Source organism: Bubalus kerabau, chromosome 4 (genome assembly GCF_029407905.1).
Source record: "Bubalus kerabau isolate K-KA32 ecotype Philippines breed swamp buffalo chromosome 4, PCC_UOA_SB_1v2, whole genome shotgun sequence".
Taxonomy (NCBI): domain Eukaryota; kingdom Metazoa; phylum Chordata; class Mammalia; order Artiodactyla; family Bovidae; genus Bubalus; species Bubalus kerabau.
Genome location: NC_073627.1, coordinates 76,481,175 through 76,500,064, shown reverse-complemented (window position 1 = coordinate 76,500,064; position 18,890 = coordinate 76,481,175). Strand labels below are relative to the sequence as shown.

Below are 18,890 nucleotides of genomic sequence, written 5' to 3'. Positions count from 1 at the left end.
TTCCTCTTAATCTGTATTTCCTCCCTTTCCTCCTCCAGGGGATCTTCCCAAACCAGGGATCAAACCCTTGTCTCTTGCATTGGCAGGCAGATTCTTTACCACTGAGCCCCCTGGGTAGGGAGGAAAATGCCTGCCTGGAGGATTAGCAGGTTTACTTGTTATCGAGCAACAAGGGCAGTCAGCGAAAAGGAGAATGATGCCATCTTCTGCTGGTGCCTGCAAGGGAGCTTACCATAACGCCTGGCCTATTTCTGGTACGTTACTTCCCAGGCACCATCCTTGAGGAGTGTTTATAGGGCTTACCACCTATGGTTTAGCCACCTATGGCTGAAGGGATGAAGCCTAAGTCTCTGCTCAGTGTTTCCATCCCTTGGCCCTTACCATAAATGCCCACACAGTTTCCTTTCCTCCTGAATCCTAGCCCTGGGCCTTGGCAGCCCTGAGCCCCAGCCCCAGTGAAACTGCTGGAAACCCTTCTCAGCCTCTCTGCCCAAACCACTTACTAGTCAACAAATGGCTTGAGAGGAAAAGAGGCAAAGAAAGTCAGGCTTCCTTCAACAAGTTCCTCTTTCCTGGGGATTCTGGCGTTTGATCTCTCTCCAAAACTTTCAGAAGGATGTCTTGGCATTGTACCTAATGGTTCTAATTGTTCTCAGTGGGAGGTTTAGTCGATATAAATTAATCCGTCATAAGCCGACGTGGAAACCCACTGGCATTTTTTCAATGCTCCTCAGGTAACAAGAACCAGGATTGAGTGTCCCTGACCCAGGCTGATATTCTCATTGAACAAAGGGGAGCCTGCAGACAGAATTCAGTCCAATGAGGACCAAATGATGTCCCCAGTCACCCAGTTTGTTAATATGGGAACTGTGCTTTCCATGGTACCAGGCCAATCTCCCGAGAGGCTCCCCCCTTCTGTTTCTGTCTCCTTCCACCTGTTTTGGACTGGGGGATGGGCTGTGCCCCCCTCCCCGCCCATGCACCCCCTTACCCGTGGGTGGGCAGTGCTTGTACGCTGATGACTTGGTGCATCTGCTCAGCCCCCCTGCCCCTCCCTACTCCCAGTGCGGACCTTGAGCAGACCACCTACTTGTCCCAGACATGCAGTCAGTGCGGCTCTGCCCTAATGTGCCGGGATGGCCTAATTACAGCCCAGGGCTTCCTGAGTAATTATGGGCCTCTCCTCGGGTCTCCAGGATGCCCGTTCCTCTCCCATCTCTGCATCTCGGCCACTGCTGCTCCCATTTTCTCTTTTGTCCTAAATGTGCCCCCGCTGCTCAGAGCAGCTCTTAGCCGCTCCCCACCCTTCATCCCTGAGACACCCAGATCTTATTACAGGCTGGGTGAGGGGCCCCTGTTGCAGAGAGCCGCTGGTCAGCCCATTTCTGCATCCCTCCCCGCCATGCTAACTGCTGAACTCTGCTTGTTGATTTCCTCCCCGCCAGCTCTCCCTCTCTGACCGCATGACTCATGGCTGGCCCTGGAGGGACAGGCGGAGGCTTGGCTCACCCGAGGGAGACAATCCTTAAGGTGACCCTTTCCTGGCTCAGTGGGCCCCCTCCTCCGGGCAGCGACAGAGTGGGAAGTCCTGGCTATGGGAGGGGGTCTGGGGAACAGGCCCCAAGCCTCTTGGGCCTGGGTTTGCATCCTGTCTCCACCCTCCCTGGTTGGTGATGGTTTGCAAGTTGTCACTCTCTGCACCTCAGTTTCTCATCTGTAAAATGGGGTGATGATCTCAATGTATGATGCCAGGGACATAGGAGAGACTCGGTTTCCCTTGCCCTTCCCTTCCCCGAGAAAATGGGTCTCAGAGAAGTTAGGATGAGTGGGGGCCAAAGTGGGCACACGGACACCAGACCCAATGGGGAGAGACCAATGCCTGTAACACAGGCCCTGCCCCCAGTGGAGCCTCCCCGACGGGTGTCCTCATCAGGCCACCACATAGGAGCCCTCCATGGGGTCTCAGAGACGGGTCAGCAGCGGCAGGCGTGGAAAGACTGTGGAGAGGGAGGTGACCCTTTCCTGGCAGGCCTCCTTCCACGGGCACTGGGGGCTGCAGTCCTGGGGCACTGGGGAGCGGACAATGAGACTCAGGCTTCTGCTCCAACCTTCACCCTAGGCATGGGGCCCCCAGCCTTTCCTACTAGGGGAAAGCCACCCAGGAGCTTCCCCAGAAAGAGGCGCCTGAGGAGGCTGGAGGGGAGGAGCAAACAGAAGCCTTTGTTCTCTGCTCTTTCTCCCCTGCTTGGCACAGAAACCCTGAGAAGTCCTTCCGCTGGCTGCTGTGCCCTCAGGGGCCAGGGAGCAGAGGGCGTGCACTAAAAATGGTGGTGCAGGAGGGTGGGGGTGTCCCGGGGAGGGGCGGGGGCTCCTGGTGGATCTGTGAGCATCTGTGTCCAGATAAGACTTCACAGGCATTTCCTGAGTCCAAGCTGGGGTTGGGAACCATCCACCCAGGGAACAAGAGTGGAAGTCAGAGGAGAGATCCTAGGATGAGAGAGAGGGACCAGGGAGCTGGGGCAAGCCCTGGGCAGCGTGTTCCTAGAGCAGGAGGGACAAAAGCGGAAGGAGGGCTGCTGGTGGAGCCGCCGTGCCCTGGGGGACTGTCAAGTGCGATCTCAGGGAGATAGATGATGTGAGCACAGATGGGCAGCGCCTTGCCCAGAGTCGCTTTGTGCCCTCAGACTCCCTTCCACGTGAACAACCTGCAGGAGCCTCTCCACCTCCGAATGGCTGTGCTATTCCAGCCCCCACCCCTGCCCCGGCTGCCTCAGGTGCCCAGGGCAGAGCTGGGAGTGAGGACAGGCTGGTTCTCATCCATTCCTGCCAGACTGGGGGCGAGGTCCCTGCCAGCCGTCTCCCTGTGCCCTTGTTGTGCCCTGTTGTTCTGGCCACTGTGCTGCAGACGTTCGTTGCAGACAGAAGGCCAGGTCAAGCTGTTCCCTGGTCACTACCACCACCGCCAGCCCGTCCCACGCCCACTCCAGCCAGCCGATGACGGCATGCCAGCTGGTACTGCTGGCGGGCCACGTGAGCTGAGCCCACACAGGCCACAGCCCTGCTCTGTGTGGGAGGTGGGCATGGGCAGGAGGTGGCACGGAACAGGTTTTTATTGGCCCCAGTGGGGCTGAGTATGTCTGGGCTCCGGTTTCCAGTTTAGATCGTAATTGGAGGATGGTGTTCAATGACTCTCTGCTCCACTTAGAAACCCTCCGAGAGGGAGATGAGCAGGGGTGGAAGTGTGGGGGAAGGCCAGAACAGACAGAGGCAGTGTCTGCATTAGCAGGGAGAGGGCCCCAGGGCTGCAGAACTGGGTCGAGCCCCCTGGAAGTGTTCCCAGCTCCTGCAGAGAGGATCCCTTCTCTTCAAGGGGCCCACCCAGCTTCTGGTTTCTGCTTGGGGACCCCTGGGCTACCATGTCACTTCTCTAGTTGCCTCCTCTGTGAAATGTAGGAATTGGACTAGCCCCCATCGAGCTCAAAAACTCCAGGATTCCTTGCAAACGCGATGGTGTAACAGCTGAGTTCTTGAGGAGAGTGGAGCATGGGCATGAGAATTCACCTCTCAGCCCTGGAGTCATTGTCCCCACCCCCCAACCCATGAGCTGGTGCCCAGACCACTGAAGAAAGCCAGGGCTTTGCTGTGCCTTAACCCCAAGGGGGCTAAAGCCATTCTCTGCAATTCATGTCCTCATCAGGCCAGAGGGTGCTCTCTCCTCTAGCTCTGGGGCATCCTACCTGCTTAGGCCTGATTGACGGCCACACTCTGACCTGTGTCCGGAGGGTGGGTACAGCTCTGAGAGGTGGTGACTCTGATCTGCGCAGCAGGCAGATAGGCAGTTAAGGTCATCTGACCCCTGCTTTGGGCACTAGGCTGGGCTGTTTAAGGAAGGGCATGTAGGTGGAGGTGGGAGGAATTGGGAGACTGGGATTGACACATATACAGTATTGATACTATGCATAAAACAGATAACTAATGAGAATCTACTGTATAGCACAGGGAACTCTACTCAATACACTGTGGTGGGTGACCTGAATGGGAAGGAAGTCCAAAAAAGAAGGGAGATGTGTATATGTTCCCTGGTGGCTCAGACGGTTAAGAATCTGCCTGCAATTCAGGAGACCTGGGTTTGATCTCTGGGTCAGGAAGATCCCCTGGAGGCGGAAATGGCAACCCACTCCAGTATTCTTGCCTGGAGAATCCCTGGGACAGAGGAGCCTGGCGGCTACAATCCACAGGGTCGCAAAGAGGCAGACACGACTGAAGCGACTTAGCACCAGCACTCTAGCTGGTTCACTTTGCTATACAGCGGAACCTAACACAACTTTGTAAAGCAACTATACTCCAAACAAAAATGAATTAAAAGGGAAGGAATTCATCCTGGCATCTCCCCCAGGCCCTACGCTGGGTGGGAGCTAGGGGTCCAGAACTGTTTGGTGCGTCCCCGTTTTCAAGCATATACTGAGCATTCCCTGCTGTGTACCTAAGCTCCATGCCCAGGGCGGGTGATGGGAGGCATGGTCCTCACTATCTTCTTGGGGCCTCACAGTTCAGTGGGGTCCACTAGAGAGAAACCAAGGATTTGCTTTCACTATACTGTGACTTCTCTTCCTACATGTCAAATAAAAGATTCAGAAAGTAGCAGCTCCAAGAGGCTGGAGTGGTCAGGGAGGGCTTCCTGGAGGAGCTGCCCTTTCTCTGGTTTGTTGTTGTTCCCACTCACTCACACTGGGAGGCATCTACTTCTCACACCTCACTTCACACATCACTTTCTTGGCTTTCTCCTCCATGTCACCTGACTCCACTCCTCGTCCCAGGTGCCCAAAGGTCACAGGTGAAGCCTGGGGTTGGGGCAGGAGGTAAGAACCACAGCAGTTGAAGTCCATAATGAGTATTAGTGTCCAGGCTGGTCTCCAGAGCAAAACAGATGATCCTGGATGGCCATGGCCTTTGCCCAGAGCCATCCAGTTCTCTCAGCCTCCCACCTGAGCACCCACATGGAACTCAAGCCCAATCCTGAAGTTAGAACTATGAGTGCCCACCTGGTGCAGGCCTTGTGCCAAACACCTATGCATGTGAGCTCGGGATGGGCTCCCAGCCTCACTTAAGATTCTCAGCCCCCCTTCACAGCTGGCCAGGCCGACTTAGAGGGGTCATGTCAGCAGCCTGAACCCCCAGAGCCAGTAGTCGGCAGACCTGGGACTTCAGACCCTTGGGTGTCAGAGCGGCTGGCGCCCACTTCATGGGACAGCCTCAGGAGACCTGTCCTTGTAGACTGACTTCTGCCCTCTTCTCTCTGATCCTAGGTGCCCCCGGCCCTCCAGGACCCAGAGGACTCAAGGGAGATGTGGGCGTGAAAGGGCCTGCTGGCGGCAAAGGACCAAAAGGAGACTCCGGCAGTTTGGGGCCCCCAGGACCCCAGGGTCCCCAGGGGCAGCCCGGGGAGCCTGGGCCTGTGGGAGAAAGGGGGCCAGTTGGCCCCAGGGGGTTCCCAGGCCTCAAAGGGTCAAAGGGCAGCTTCGGAACTGGGGGCGCAAAAGGACAGCCAGGCCCCAAGGGAGACATGGGGCCTCCAGGGCCAGAGGGCCCCCCGGGGGCTCCAGGGCCAGAGGGGCCTCAGGGAGAACCAGGGATCGCTGGGAAGACAGGGTCCCCGGGCCAGCGGGGGCCCATGGGGCCGAAGGGCGAGCCAGGGATCCAGGGTCCCCCTGGCTTCCCTGGGCCCCCGGGCCCACCAGGAAGCCAGAGCAGCTACTGAGAAGTCCAGTCCCGGAAACTGCCACGCAAAAGGCAGGGAGTGGGCTTTGGCACAGGGAGGCCCCTATAAAGCCACACCTACAGACGTGTGGTCCTTTGACCCCTTTCCCAAAGGGGGTTCCCCCAGGCCTGTCCCTGCACCTCCGGGCTCCCCAGTAGTGACTTAGCATAGAAAGCAGCCCCTTACACACACACACACACACACACACACGTGCATGTCCCTGCTGGCCAGGGCAGCTGACTGGGTTTCCCTGGCTGGGCGGGAGGAGAGGTTAAGAGAAGCGCCCTCTCCTGTGACGAGCCTGCCAGGGAGGTGGCTACCTCGGGGGGACAGTCTGGACTCTGGCTCTGAATGGGTGGCCAACGCCAGTCTTTCTAGCATCTTCACCCCATTCTAGCTGGCCGGCAGTTCCCTGAGGCTCCCAGGGGTTGAAAAGACCCAGGAGAACATTTGAGGAGGGATGAAGGGTGCAGGGAGGTGGGGAATTATGGTTCAAACTCTAGGGACAGGGTGGGCTTGGCAACCACAAGACCCTCTCCCATAACCTTGGGAACAGGGTTCCGGGCCCACCCCTGCCCTGCACATGACAGAGCATCTCCACCTGGACCCTGAGGACTATATCCCCGGGAGTTCAGCCTTTTTTTTCCTGCACCTCCAAAAAACTTCCTGGCTTCATCCTTGTGTCTGCCTTCAGGAGCATCCCAGGAAGAAACCAAGCAGGAATTCCATCTGCACCAGGGCTCTCTCCTAGCCCCTGGAACTTTCTGTCAAAGGAGGAGGCCCCACTGCAATCTTGGGGTGACTTCTTTGTGGTGACCAGGGGAGGGCTGCCCCCCGACTGGCTCTCCTCCTACCCCCCTGACCTCACCCCACAGTGACCCAGACTGGCCCAAGGCCTCTCTGCAGGGACAGCAACCCCAGACGAGGGGAGGGGTCACATCCCTCTGACATCACCCCTTACACCACTTCCTGCATAGCTGGCAGCAGGGAGCACTGGGCCGTCCCCAGAATGGTGAGCTCCCAGTGAAGCTCATCCCTTTGTGTCCTAATAGATAACGACCCCTCCTCCAGGCTGGGTGCTTGCAGCTGTCCCCTCCCCGACCTCATCCAGAGATGGGCCTCTCCCCCATCCAGAAGCCTTATCGATGACCACCCCCCCCACCTTCTTTAACAGGTGTGCAACTGGCTTGCACTCCTGCCACCCCAACTGCGTGTAGTTCTCCTGTCTACATATGATATCATGCCACCTAGTATCACCCACTCAGTAAAGACCTGTTTCCAGGAGGGAGGTGTCTTCTGGTCCTTTCTGCCTGATGGGGGCCATGATGCCTTCAGAGTTTCCACCTCACCTGGCCTTTGAAGGGGAACCAGGGGTTGAAATGTCCCTTAGATATTCAGTCCCACTTTGGAGTCCAGGTCTGAACCCTTAGCCCTCACTCCGGAAACACTGAGCTCTCCTGGGCCTTCCCAGTGGTCCTCAAGGGGCCAAGATGGCTGAGGGATTACCCAGAGCAAGCAAGAGCCTAGTGGAAGCCACATCAATTTACTCATCTCGCAGCAGAGTCCTGGAGCACTTGTGCTAAAACAAGATTGGAAAAGAAGACCCGACACCCGACAGTTACCTGCTTCTTCCTCCTGTCCCTAAGATGAGGAGATGAAGCAGAAAAGGAGGAGGAAAGCAGACCAGACCTGCCGCAGAGGGCCTGGCCCTCCAGCATCCACAGGAAACAAAGGACACCTGGGTCCTTGTGAGTCAGCCGACCTGATCCAGGAAGTGAGATCCGGGATCAGTTCCAAGGGATGAGCTGGGGGCTGGAATGAGAGACGAGCCCGCAGGGATCAAACACTGAGGTGCTCTCAGAACATAAACAGAAATACAGAAGAAAAACCCCTGGTCCTGGACAGTTGCCACCGACACGTCCCTGGCCGTGCGGTTTGGGGGGATCAGCTTGGTTCACCAGCACAGGGTGGAGGCGGGCACCTGGAGCCCATCCCTGGGGCCACCCCCGTGGACTCAGTTCATGCCGCCACCCCGGTCGCAGAAGTCCTCTCAAGCTCCAGCAAGGAAATAGGGAGGGGGCACTCATGACAATGGACATGAATTTGAGCAAACTGCAGGAGGCAGTGGAAGACAGAGGAGCCTGGCTCTGTCATGGGGTTGCCAAGTCAGACACGACTTAGAGACCAAACAACAGCAATTTATGCCCAGGAGGATGCAGCAGGTAAAATCAAGCCTATGGAAACTTGATGCAGAGCTCGGTCTTGGGGTGACTAGATGTGGAGAACTGCCAGCGTCTCAAGCCCCCATCTTCACTTCCAGAGAACACACCAGTCTCCTCTCTCTTCTCTCAGTGGTCCCCTCCCTTTGCTCTTCGCTGTCCCCTTCCTGCTGATCCGCATTTTCTGTTTGCATGAGGCCCAGTGTATCAGTGTTACTGCTCACCACCAAAGGGCCCAGCCCTACAATTTCTAGTTCCCAACCTTAGGAGGGCAAAATCTGATCACTTACCCCATGCGTTCAGGGGTCTTACCACAGAGGGAGAGGGTTCAGTCTGTAAAAAAATTAGAGGTACAAGAACAAGAGTTACCATGAACAAAACTGGCCACAAAATCTGTGTTTGGCAACAGAGGAATAGAATAACCTGAACAGTAACAATAATAGCAAACACTGATTGAAGAGTTACCATGCAGCAGAATACCATTCTAAGCACTTTACATATTAATTCACTTAACCCTCACTACAATGTGTAATGTAGCTATATATCTGTAGTCTCTATGTATACTGTGTGTAAAATCATTATGAGCAATGTTAGAAAATCCAGCATTTTGATGGAGTATGTGCATGCGTTCAGTCACTCAGTCATGTCCAATTCTTTGCAACCCTATGGACTGCAGCCGGCCAGGCTCTTCTGTCTGTGGGATTTTCCAGGCAAGAATACTGGAGTGGGTTGCCATTTCCTCCTCCAGGGGATCTTCCTAACCCAGGGATCAAACTTGCATCTCTTGTATCTCCTGCATTGGCAGGCAGATTCTTTACCACTGCGGCACCTGGGAAGCCCCTCTATGTTTACTGTATCTATATTATTATTATTCCCATTTTACAGATGGGGAAACTGAGGCTTGGAGAGATTAATTAGCTTCCTAAACTCACATAGTTAATGAGTTTTTAGATGTATCTCTATTGAAACTCAGTCTTGGGTAATTTAACTTCTCTTCTGTTTCCTCCCCTGTAAAATAGGGGTTAAAATTGTACCTACCCCAAGAGGCCACTGAGGGGATTAAATAAAATGATGCTCTTGGCCAGTTTCCCAGCAAATTAGTCAGCCCAGGCCACCATAACAAAATATCATAGATCGGGTGGCTCAAACAACAGAAATTTATTTTCTTGGAGTTCTAGAGGCTGGAAGTCTAGGATCAAGGTGCCCACTTTTCCTGGCTTCTTGCTGGGCCATCATGTGGTGGTGGGTAGAGAGATGCATGGGGGAAGGGGAGAGAGACACACACACTCAGAGGGATAGAAAGGCAGAGGGAGAGCTGTCTTTCTCGTCTTGGAAGGCTGCAGTCCTATCGGATTAGGGCCTCACTCTTATGACCTCATTTAACCTTCACTGGGCTTCCCAGGGGGCTTCCCTGGTGGCTCAGATGGTAAGGAATCTGCTGCAATGCGGGAGACCCCAGATCGATCCCTGGGTCAGGAAGATGTCCTGAAGAAGGAAATGGCAACCCACTCCAGTATTCTTGCCTGGAGAATCCCATTGACAGAGGAGCCTGGTGGGCTGCAGTTCATGGGGTCGCAAGGAGTCGGACATGACTGAGCACACATGCACACATGCTAACCTTCATTACATCCTAAGACCCTCGCCCTAGGTACAGTCACACTGAGGTCAGGGTCTCAATATATGGATTTTTCAGGGACACAATTCAGGGCCGGGGGCCCAGCGACAGTTACCATCCCATAAATATCAGGCAAACTCATGCTGGTGTTTATCCTACAGACCCAGGCTTTCTGAAGGACAGCATTACTCACCACTTCCCTCTGCAGATGAGCAGCCAGAACATGAGCTCCCGCGCACACCCACCCACCTTCCCTGCATGATTAGAGCCAGGAAGGAGCTGGTGACTCACTTGGCTCAAAGGCTTTGCTATTCAAGTGAGAAACCAAAGGCTGAAAAGGGCCTGAGGGGCTTGTTGCCCGACAGGGATCAGAACTCCGGAGTCTGGGTTCCTGGGCAATGCAATTTCTCATGTCTCAGGTTTTTCAGCAACTTGGCTGCTGGTTAGATCCATCAGGCAGCAAATGATGTACATTCCCCAGAAAGTGGCCCCCCTACACACACACACACACACACACACACACACAATCCCTCTCTCTGTCTCATTTCATCAAACAGCACCCCCACCACCCGCCCCACTAACATGGCCCTTCAGGGCATCTCATTTCAGTTCTGTTCAGTTCAGTTCAGTCACTCAGTCTTGTCCGACTTTTTGCGACCCCATGGACTGCAGCACGCCAGGCTTCCCTGTCCATCACCAATTCCTGGAGCTTGCTTAAATTCATGTCCATTGAGTCAGTGATGCCATCCAACCATCTCATCCCTTCTCCTGCCTTCAATTTTTCCCAGCATCAGGGTTTTTTCAATGACTCAGTTCTTCACATCAGGTGGCCAAAGTAGTGGGGTATAAACTTCAACATCAGTCCTTCCAATGAATATTCAGGGCTGATTTCCTTTAGGATGGACTGGTTGGATCTCCTTGCAGTCCAAGAGACTCTCAGGGGTCTTCTCCAACACCACAGTTCAAAAGTATCAATTCTTCAGTGCTCAACTTTCTTTATAGTACAACTCTCACACCCATACATGTCTACTGGAAAAACCATAGCTTTGATTAGATGGACCTTTGTTGGCAAAGAAATGTCTCTGCTTTTTAATATGCTGTCTAGGTTGATCATAGCTTTTCTTTCAAGGAGCAAGTGTCTTAATTTCATGGCTGCAGTCACCATCTGCAGTGATTTTGGAGCCCCCAAAAATAAAGTCTGACACTATTTCCATTGTTTCCCCATCTATTTGCCATGAAGTGATTGGACCAGATGCCATGATCTTAGTTTTCTGAATGCTGAATTTTAAGCCAACTTTTTCACTCTCCTCAGGGCATCTGGACCATTGTAAATATTGCTAAAAATCCTAAGAGTTGACCACAGGGGCTGGTGGGGCCAGCAGTCAGAATCATAAAAGTTTGCTACAACCACTGTGAATCAATATGTTGTTCTGTGTGTGAATTTTGGGAAATGGATCTACCTGCATCCAGCGGGGTGATGAGGGGGTGGTGCTTCATGATAGAGTCCCTCAGTGAACGTGGAATGGGAGTGGGTTGTGTTTGTTCTCTGCTGGGTCCTCCATGTGTCAGGGGACTGTCAGCCCAGCACTGCTCTCTCTGACTTCCAGTTTCTTGATCCAGAAACAAAGAGGGCATCCTGGGCTCAACTCCATCTGGGAATCACCAGATGTGGCCCAATTCCTGTCCTACAACTCTGACCAAGGGCTCTTCCTCCTGCCCTGCATGGCTGCTCTCCTGGGATGAGCCAAGGCCAAGGCCAAGGCAGGAAAATCTGAATCCAGACTTGGAGGTGATGGCAGTGGGGTGCAGTCAGTGGGCTAGAATCATGGCCTTCGCCATTGAGTTGTTTTCATCGCCACCAGATGTACAAAACCTTGAGGAGCTCTAGGCCTTTTTCTAAGCAGAACAAGAGCCTTCCTGGAGGCCACAGGCCTGGGACACATACTTGAGCACCTCTAAAAACCCCAGACTGGCCCACCTTTCTCCCTGGCAGGTGCCCCTCCAGCTGGGGCAGCAGAGGGGTCTGGGCAGAACCTTGGGGCCTTCCTCCTGCTCCTTCTCCTCAGCCAGGGCTGAGCTGGCAACATCTCCCATGCCAGCCCTGGACACACCTGTCAAAACAGAACCACAGGAGAGGAGAGCGGAGAGTGGAGAGCTGACAAACACGCTCTGACCATACCGTGCTTTCCAGCAGGGTGGGTCCAGCTGGCAAGGAGCTGCCTGGACACATAGGTGGGCGGTGCACTGAGCAGACTCCCTGGGCATTTATTTCCCTTGCCTGTACCTGTTCAGTCCTTTTATTTTCTCTTGAACGCTTCAAAGGGCAAGGCTCTGTGTCTGATGGCATGGGAGAGACACAAAGGCTGGTGCAGTGCGCTCAGTGGGGACAACCAGTGAAAATGCAGACTGCAGGTCTGCACCCCAGACCCATTGCTTCAAGACCACAGAGATGGGGTGGGATAGGAGGAATGAGGGAGAGAAGTCTCTAGGGCATTCCGATGCCCCCATATAAAATTGAGAACCAGGAATGCAAGAAATAAAGAAAGGGAAAAAATGTTTTTATTTATGCATTTGTTGCTGTTCAGCCAGCAAGTCATGTCCGACTCTTTGCAACCCCATGGACTGCAGCATGCCAGACTTCCCTGTCCTTTGCCGTTAGGTCAACTCTATTGTTTCTGAAGTTGTTCCTTGCAACAAAGCAGAGCTCCCTTAAATGAAAGGAAGAAAGAATCTGCACATGATCATTGTATCCAGATATATAACCTGACAGTTGCTTCTTTTTCTACCATCTTCCAGAATTTTCTCAAACTTATGTCCATCGAGTCGGTGATGCTCTCCAACCATCTTATCCTCTGTCGCTCCCTCATCTTCCTGCCCTCAATTTTTCCCAGCATCAGGGTTTTTTCCAATGAGTTGACTACAGTACCTCATTTAATCCTCAGGAACTAAATGTATTTACATTTAATAGGTCAGAAAACCAGCCTCAAAAAACTAAATTGCTTAATGCCACAGAGATGTAATATGAATCCTAACCCAGGATTAATGGAAGCCAGCTATGCCGAGCTGATATCAACCAAGGTTCTTGGCTTTCCCCAAGCAATAGAAATAGACAAAAAGCCAGACAAGAAATTCAGGCAAGACTTTTTTATGGTCCCTGCTGCAACAGCAGGGAACAAGAACAAACAACAGTTTCCCTTGCTCACTCCCCAAGGAGGAGGGTGAGCTGGTTCCTCATATGGAGCAAGGATAGAGATGTGTTCAGGGGTCAGGCTAGAGGGTGGCTTAGTTGGTTTGTCCAGCCCTCAGGTGGTGTTGAGCGCCGGGGATATTTGCAATGACTGGCTTTTGCTCCCAAAACCTTGTTTTTGCTCCTGGCTCTTCAGAAGTGGCGTGCATGAGTGCTAAGTTGCTTCAGTCATGTTTGACTCTTTATGACCCTGTGGACTGTAGCCCAACAGGGTCCTCTGTCCATGAAATTCTCCAGGAAGGAGTACTAGAGTGGGTAGCCATTTCCTTCTCCAGGGGATCTTCCCGACCCAGGGGCTGAACCAATCTCTCCTGCAGCTCCTGCATTGCAGGCAAATTCTTTACTGCTGAGCCACTGGGAAAGCAAGTTGGATTTTTTTTTTTATCTTTTTGTATCTTTTTGTCCAGAATTTGCTCTAACAGTGCATGCATGAGGTAATTTTTAGTCTCTTATAATTTCTTTATATTTTGTTCCTTGAGAAGATGTTTGTCCACATACAAGGACTGCAGGAAAGGGACCCAGGTCCCAGCCTGTCTCGGAGCTACTTCTTACACAATGGCGAAATCGGGAATTCAGTGGGGCCTGAGAAAGCAGAGATCCACAGAAACCTCCCTATGGCCTTTTCCCTAAACCCAAGGTCTCCAAAATGGGAGCCCAGCCAAATCCTCCAGGGGAAAAGGAACAAACTTTTAAATATTAAACAATGTTCTTCTTGTGTTTTGTTCATTCAAGGTCACACTTTGTTTTCACACAATCAGATTTGACCAAAAAAACTATGAAATGATAAAAAATATGATTTGAAAATAAATTTAACTTTATTATCCTTCATGATAAACATCGTTCTAAGTGCAATTTTAGTTTGAGACATTAACCAATAATAGAAACATGGAAAATAATTCATAAATAAATTTACATTTATTAGGAGATAAAATAAATGATCCTCCAATTTTTTTTTTATTAATGGTGGGTGTGATCAAAATACTTGAACATGAGAGGGTCCTAAGATGGCTAAGGAATAGGACGGGGAGACCACTTTCTCCCCCACATATTCATCAAAAGAACATTTGAACGCTGAGTAAATTCCACAAAACAACTTCTGAATGCCGGCAGAGGACAGCAGGCACCCAGAAAAGCAGCCCATTATCTTCAAAAGGAGGTAAGAAAAAATATAAAAGATAAAAAGAGAGACAAAAGAGGTAGGGACGGAGCTCCATCCCGGGAAGGGAGTCTTAAAAAAGAGAGAAGTTTCCAAACACCAGGAAACACTCTCACTTCCAAGTCTGTGGCGGGCCTTGGAACCACAGAGGGCAACATAACCGGCAGGAGAAACAAATAAATAACTAAAACCCACAGATTACGAGCCCAGCGGTAACTCCCCCAGCAGAGAAGCAGCGCAGACGCCTGCATCCGCCACTAGCAAGCAGGGGCTGGGCAGGGAGGCACAGGCTGCATTGCTTAGAGTAAGGCTCAGGCCTGAATGCCCCAGGGCTATCTGAGGGAACCAACTTGGACTAGCAAACCAGACTGTGAGATAGCTACCACGCAAAAAGCCCTAACCTAAGACACCACCAAGCCCACTCACAGAACAAAGGACGGAGCAGAGCTAGCCAGCTGCAGACCGGCCCATCCCCCTCCGGTAATAGGCAGGCGAGGGCAGCCAGAGCCGGAAGGGGGAAATCGCGGCCCCAGAGAGGCATTATCTACCAAACTGCAAGCAGGCTTCATTGATAACCAAGACTTCTTGGGATTCTGGACAGTCAACATCTGCCTGAGAAGGTGTGCCTGTTGTACATCCAGAAAACCGAGCCACAGGGACGAGGGAGGCAATAAGTCGCAGTGACTGTGCTCACCAAACACCTGGTCACCTGAACTGCTCAGACCTGGGAAGGGCACAAGATGCAGGCCCAACCTAGTCTGCGCCTTTGAGGACTACTGGAGTACCTGAACCTGAGCGGCTTAGACCTGGGAAGTGCATACAACCCAGGGCTCAGCCTCAGACAGTTCCCAGCAGAGCAACCTAGAGCATAAGCAGTGTAGACAGGGAAAGTACACACACCGTGAGCGGGGGCAAACCCAGTGTGGCCAAGACACTGCAAGCACATGCCAGTGTTACTTGTTTTCAGCGTCCCTCCCTCCCCACAGCACGACTGAACAAGTGATCCTAAAAAAAGTGTTCACCACCGCCCCCTTGTGTCAGGGCAGAAATTAGACACTGAAGAGACTAGCAAACAGAAGAAGCTAAAACAGAGGGAATTTCCTTGAAAGTGACAGGTCCAATAGATTAAAACCCTATAGTTAGTACTGACTGCATAGGAAGGGGCCTATAGATCTGAGAAATATAAACCAGATCAAGGAACTATCCAAAAATGAACTGAACCCACACTGCCCACAACAACACCAGAGAAGTCCTAGATATATTTTTACTATTTTTATGATCATTCTTTAATTTTTTTAATTTTAAGTCCTCTATTACTCTTTTAATTTTCATTTTTATAACCTACTATTACTTTGCAAAAAGAGGGAGAGACCCTATTTTTTAAAGCAAACTTCATATATATATATATATATATATATATATATATATATATTTTATAATTTTTGTGACTTTTTTTTCTTTAATATTGAATTTTTAAAAATCCAACCTCTACTCTACATTTTTAATCTTTGCTTTTTGGTATTTGTTATCAATTTCCTACCTTTAAGAATCCAATCTTCAGTACCCATTTTTACTTGGGAGCGAGATTACTGGCTTGACCGCTCTCTCCCCCTTTGGACTCTCCTTTTTCTCCACCGGGTCGCCTCTATCTCCTCCCTCCCCCTTCTCATCTCTACCCAACTCTGTGAATCTCTTCGTGTGTTCCAGATAGTGGAGAACACTTAGGGAACTGATTACTGGCTGGATCTGTCTCTCTCCTTTTGACTTCCCCTTTATCCTCCTGGCCACCTCTGTCTCCTTCCTCCCTCTTCTTGTCTCTGTATAACTCCATGAATATCTCTGAGTGGTCCAGACTGTGGAGCACACATAAGGAAATGATTACTGGCTAGCTTGCTCTCTCCTCTTTTGATTCCACCTCATCTCATCCTGGTCACCTCTATCTCCCTCCTCCCTCTTCTCATCTCCAAGTAACTCTGTGAACCTCTCTGGCTGTCCATCACTGTGGAGAAACCTTTCATCTTTAACCTAGATGTTTTATAATCAGTGCTGTATAGATGGAGAAGTTTTGAGGCTACTGTAAAAATAAGACTGAAAACCAGAAGCAGGAGGCTTAAGTCCAAATCCTGAAAACACCAGAGAACTCCTGACTCCAGGGAACATTAATTGATAGGAGCTCATCAAATGCCTCCATAACTACACTGAAACCAAGCACCACCCAAGGGCCAACAAGTTCCAGAGCAAGACATACCATGCAAATTCTCCAGCAACACAGGAACACAGCCCTGAGCTTCAATATACAGGCTGCCCAAAGTCACTCCAAACCTATTGACATCTCATAACTCATTACTGAACTCTTCATTGCACTCCAGAGAGAAGAAATCCAGCTCCACCCACCAGAACACCAACACAAGCTTCCCTAACCAGGAAACCTTGACAAGCCACCCATACAACCCCACCCACAGTGAGGAAACTCCACAATAAAGAGAACTCCACAAACTGCCAGAATATTGAAAGGCCACCCCAAACACAGCAATATAAACAAGATGAAGAGACAGAGGAATACCCAGCAGGTAAAGGAACAGGATAAATGCCCACCAAATCAAACAAAAGAAGAGATAGAGAATCTACCTGATAAAGAATTCTGAATAATGATAGTGAAAATGATCCAAAATCTTGAAAACAAAATGGAATCACAGATAAACAGCCTGGAGACAAGGATTGAGAAGATGCAAGAAAGGTTTAACAAAGATGTAGAAGAAATTAAAAAGAGTCAATATATAATGAATAATGCAATAAATGGTATAAAAAACACTCTGGAGGGAACAAATAGTAGAATAATGGAGGCAGAAGATAGGATTAGTGAGGTAGAAGATAGAATGGTAGAAATAAATGAATCAGAGAGGAAAAAAGAAAAACAAATTAAAAGAAATGATTACAATCTCAGAGACCTTGGGGACAATGTTAAACGCCCCAACATTTGAATCATAGGAGTACCAGAAGAAGAAGACAAAAAGAAAGACCATGAGAAAATACTTGAGGAGATAATAGTTGAAAACTTCCCTAAAATGGGGAACGAAATAATCACCCAACTCCAAGAAACCCATAGAGTCCCAAAGAGGATAAACCCAAGGTGAAACACCCCAAGACAAATATTAATCAAATTAACAAAGATCAAACACAAAGAAAAAATATTAAAAGCAGCAAGGGAAAAACAACAAATAACACACAAGGGGATTCCCTTAAGGATAACAGCTGATCTTTCAATAGATACTATTCAGGCCAGGAGGGAATGGCAGGACATACTTAAAGTTATGAAAGAAAATAACCTACAACCCAGATTACTGTACCCAGCAAGGATCTCATTCAAATATGAAGCAGAAATCAAAAGCTTAACAGACAAGCAAAAGCTGAGAGAGTTCAGCACCACCAAACCAGCTCTCCAACAAATGCTAAAGGATCTTCTCTAGACAGGAAACACAAAATGGGTGGATAAACTCGAACTCAAAACAATAAAGTAAATGGCAACGGGATCATACTTATCAATAATTACCTTAAATGTAAATGGGTTGAATTCCCCAACCATAAGACAAAGACTGGCTGAAAGGATACAAAAACAAGACCCCTATATATGTTGTCTACAAGAGACCCACCTCGAAACAAGGGATACATACAGACTGAAAGTGAAGAGCTGGAAAAAGATATTCCACGCAAATAGAGACCAAAAGAAAGCAGGAATAGCAATACTCATATCAGATAAAATAGACTTTAAAACAAAGGCTGTGAAAAGAGACAAAGAGAGACACTACATAATGATCAAAGGATCAATCCAAGAAGAAGATATAACAATTATAAATCTATATGCACCCAACATAGGAGCACTGCAATATGTAAGGCAAATGCTAACAAGTATGAAAGGGGAAATTAACAATAACACAATAATAGTGGGAGACTTTAATACCCCACTCACACCAAAGGATAGATCAACTAAACAGAAAATTAACAAGGAAACACAAACTTTAAATGACACAATAGACCAGTTAGGCCTAATTGATATCTATAGGACATTTCACCCCAAAACAATGATTTCACCTTTTTCTCAAGCGCACACGGAACCTTCTCCAGAATAGATCACATCCCGGGCCATAAATCTAGCCTTGGTAAACCCAAAAAAACTGAAATCATTCCAAGCATCTTTTCTGACCACAATGCAGTAAGATTAGATCTCAATTACAGGAGAAAAACTATTAAAAATTCCAACATATGGAGGCTGAACAACACGCTGTTGAATAACCAACAAATTACAGAAGAAATCAAAAAAGAAATCAAAATATGCATAGAAATGAATGAAAATGAAAGCACAACAACCCAAAACCTGTTCAGTTCAGTTCAGTTCAGTCGCTCAGTCGTGTCCGACTCTTTGCAACACCATGAATCACAGCACACCAGGCCTCCCTGTCCATCACCAACTCCCGCAGTTCACAAAACTATCCATCTAGTTGGTGATGCCATCCAGACATCTCATCCTTTGTTGTCCCCTTCTCCTCCTGCCCCCAATCCCTCCCAGCATCAGAGTCTTTTCCAATGAGTCAACTCTTCGCATGAGGTGGCCAAAGTATTGGAGTTTCAGCTTTGGCCTCAGTCCTTCCAAAGAACACCCAGGACTGATCTCCTTTAGAATGGACTGGTTGGATCTCCTTGCAGTCCAAGGGACTCTCAAGAGTCTTCTGCAACACCACAGTTCAAAAGCATCAATTCTTCAGCGCTCAGCTTTCTTCACAGTCCAACTCTCACATCCATACATGACCACTAGAAAAACCATAGCCTTGACTAGAAGGACCTTTGTTGGCAAAGTAATCTCTCTGCTTTTGAATATGCTATCTAGGTTGGTCATAACT

The 18,890-nt window shown here is 49.9% G+C and overlaps 2 protein-coding genes and 1 long non-coding RNA gene across 3 annotated transcripts in view; 2 read left to right on the top strand and 1 right to left on the bottom strand.

Moving 5' to 3' along the window:
• The window catches only part of SCARA3 (scavenger receptor class A member 3), a 36,645-nt gene extending 27,751 nt beyond the window's left edge, over nucleotides 1-8,894 (top strand). The window contains exon 6 of the mRNA XM_055577797.1: nucleotides 5,307-8,894. Coding sequence (XP_055433772.1) covers nucleotides 5,307-5,758 — 452 coding nt within the window. The 3' untranslated portion in view covers nucleotides 5,759-8,894. The remainder of the gene's footprint in view (nucleotides 1-5,306) is intronic.
• The window catches only part of ESCO2 (establishment of sister chromatid cohesion N-acetyltransferase 2), a 188,122-nt gene that overhangs the window by 50,282 nt on the left and 118,950 nt on the right, over nucleotides 1-18,890 (top strand). The window lies entirely within an intron of this gene.
• The window catches only part of LOC129649859 (uncharacterized), a 27,979-nt gene continuing 17,116 nt past the window's right edge, over nucleotides 8,028-18,890 (bottom strand). The window contains exons 3-4 of the long non-coding RNA XR_008713314.1: nucleotides 8,268-8,310; nucleotides 8,028-8,161 (exon numbers count right to left, since the gene is read on the bottom strand). This is a non-coding gene — a long non-coding RNA (uncharacterized LOC129649859). The remainder of the gene's footprint in view (nucleotides 8,162-8,267; nucleotides 8,311-18,890) is intronic.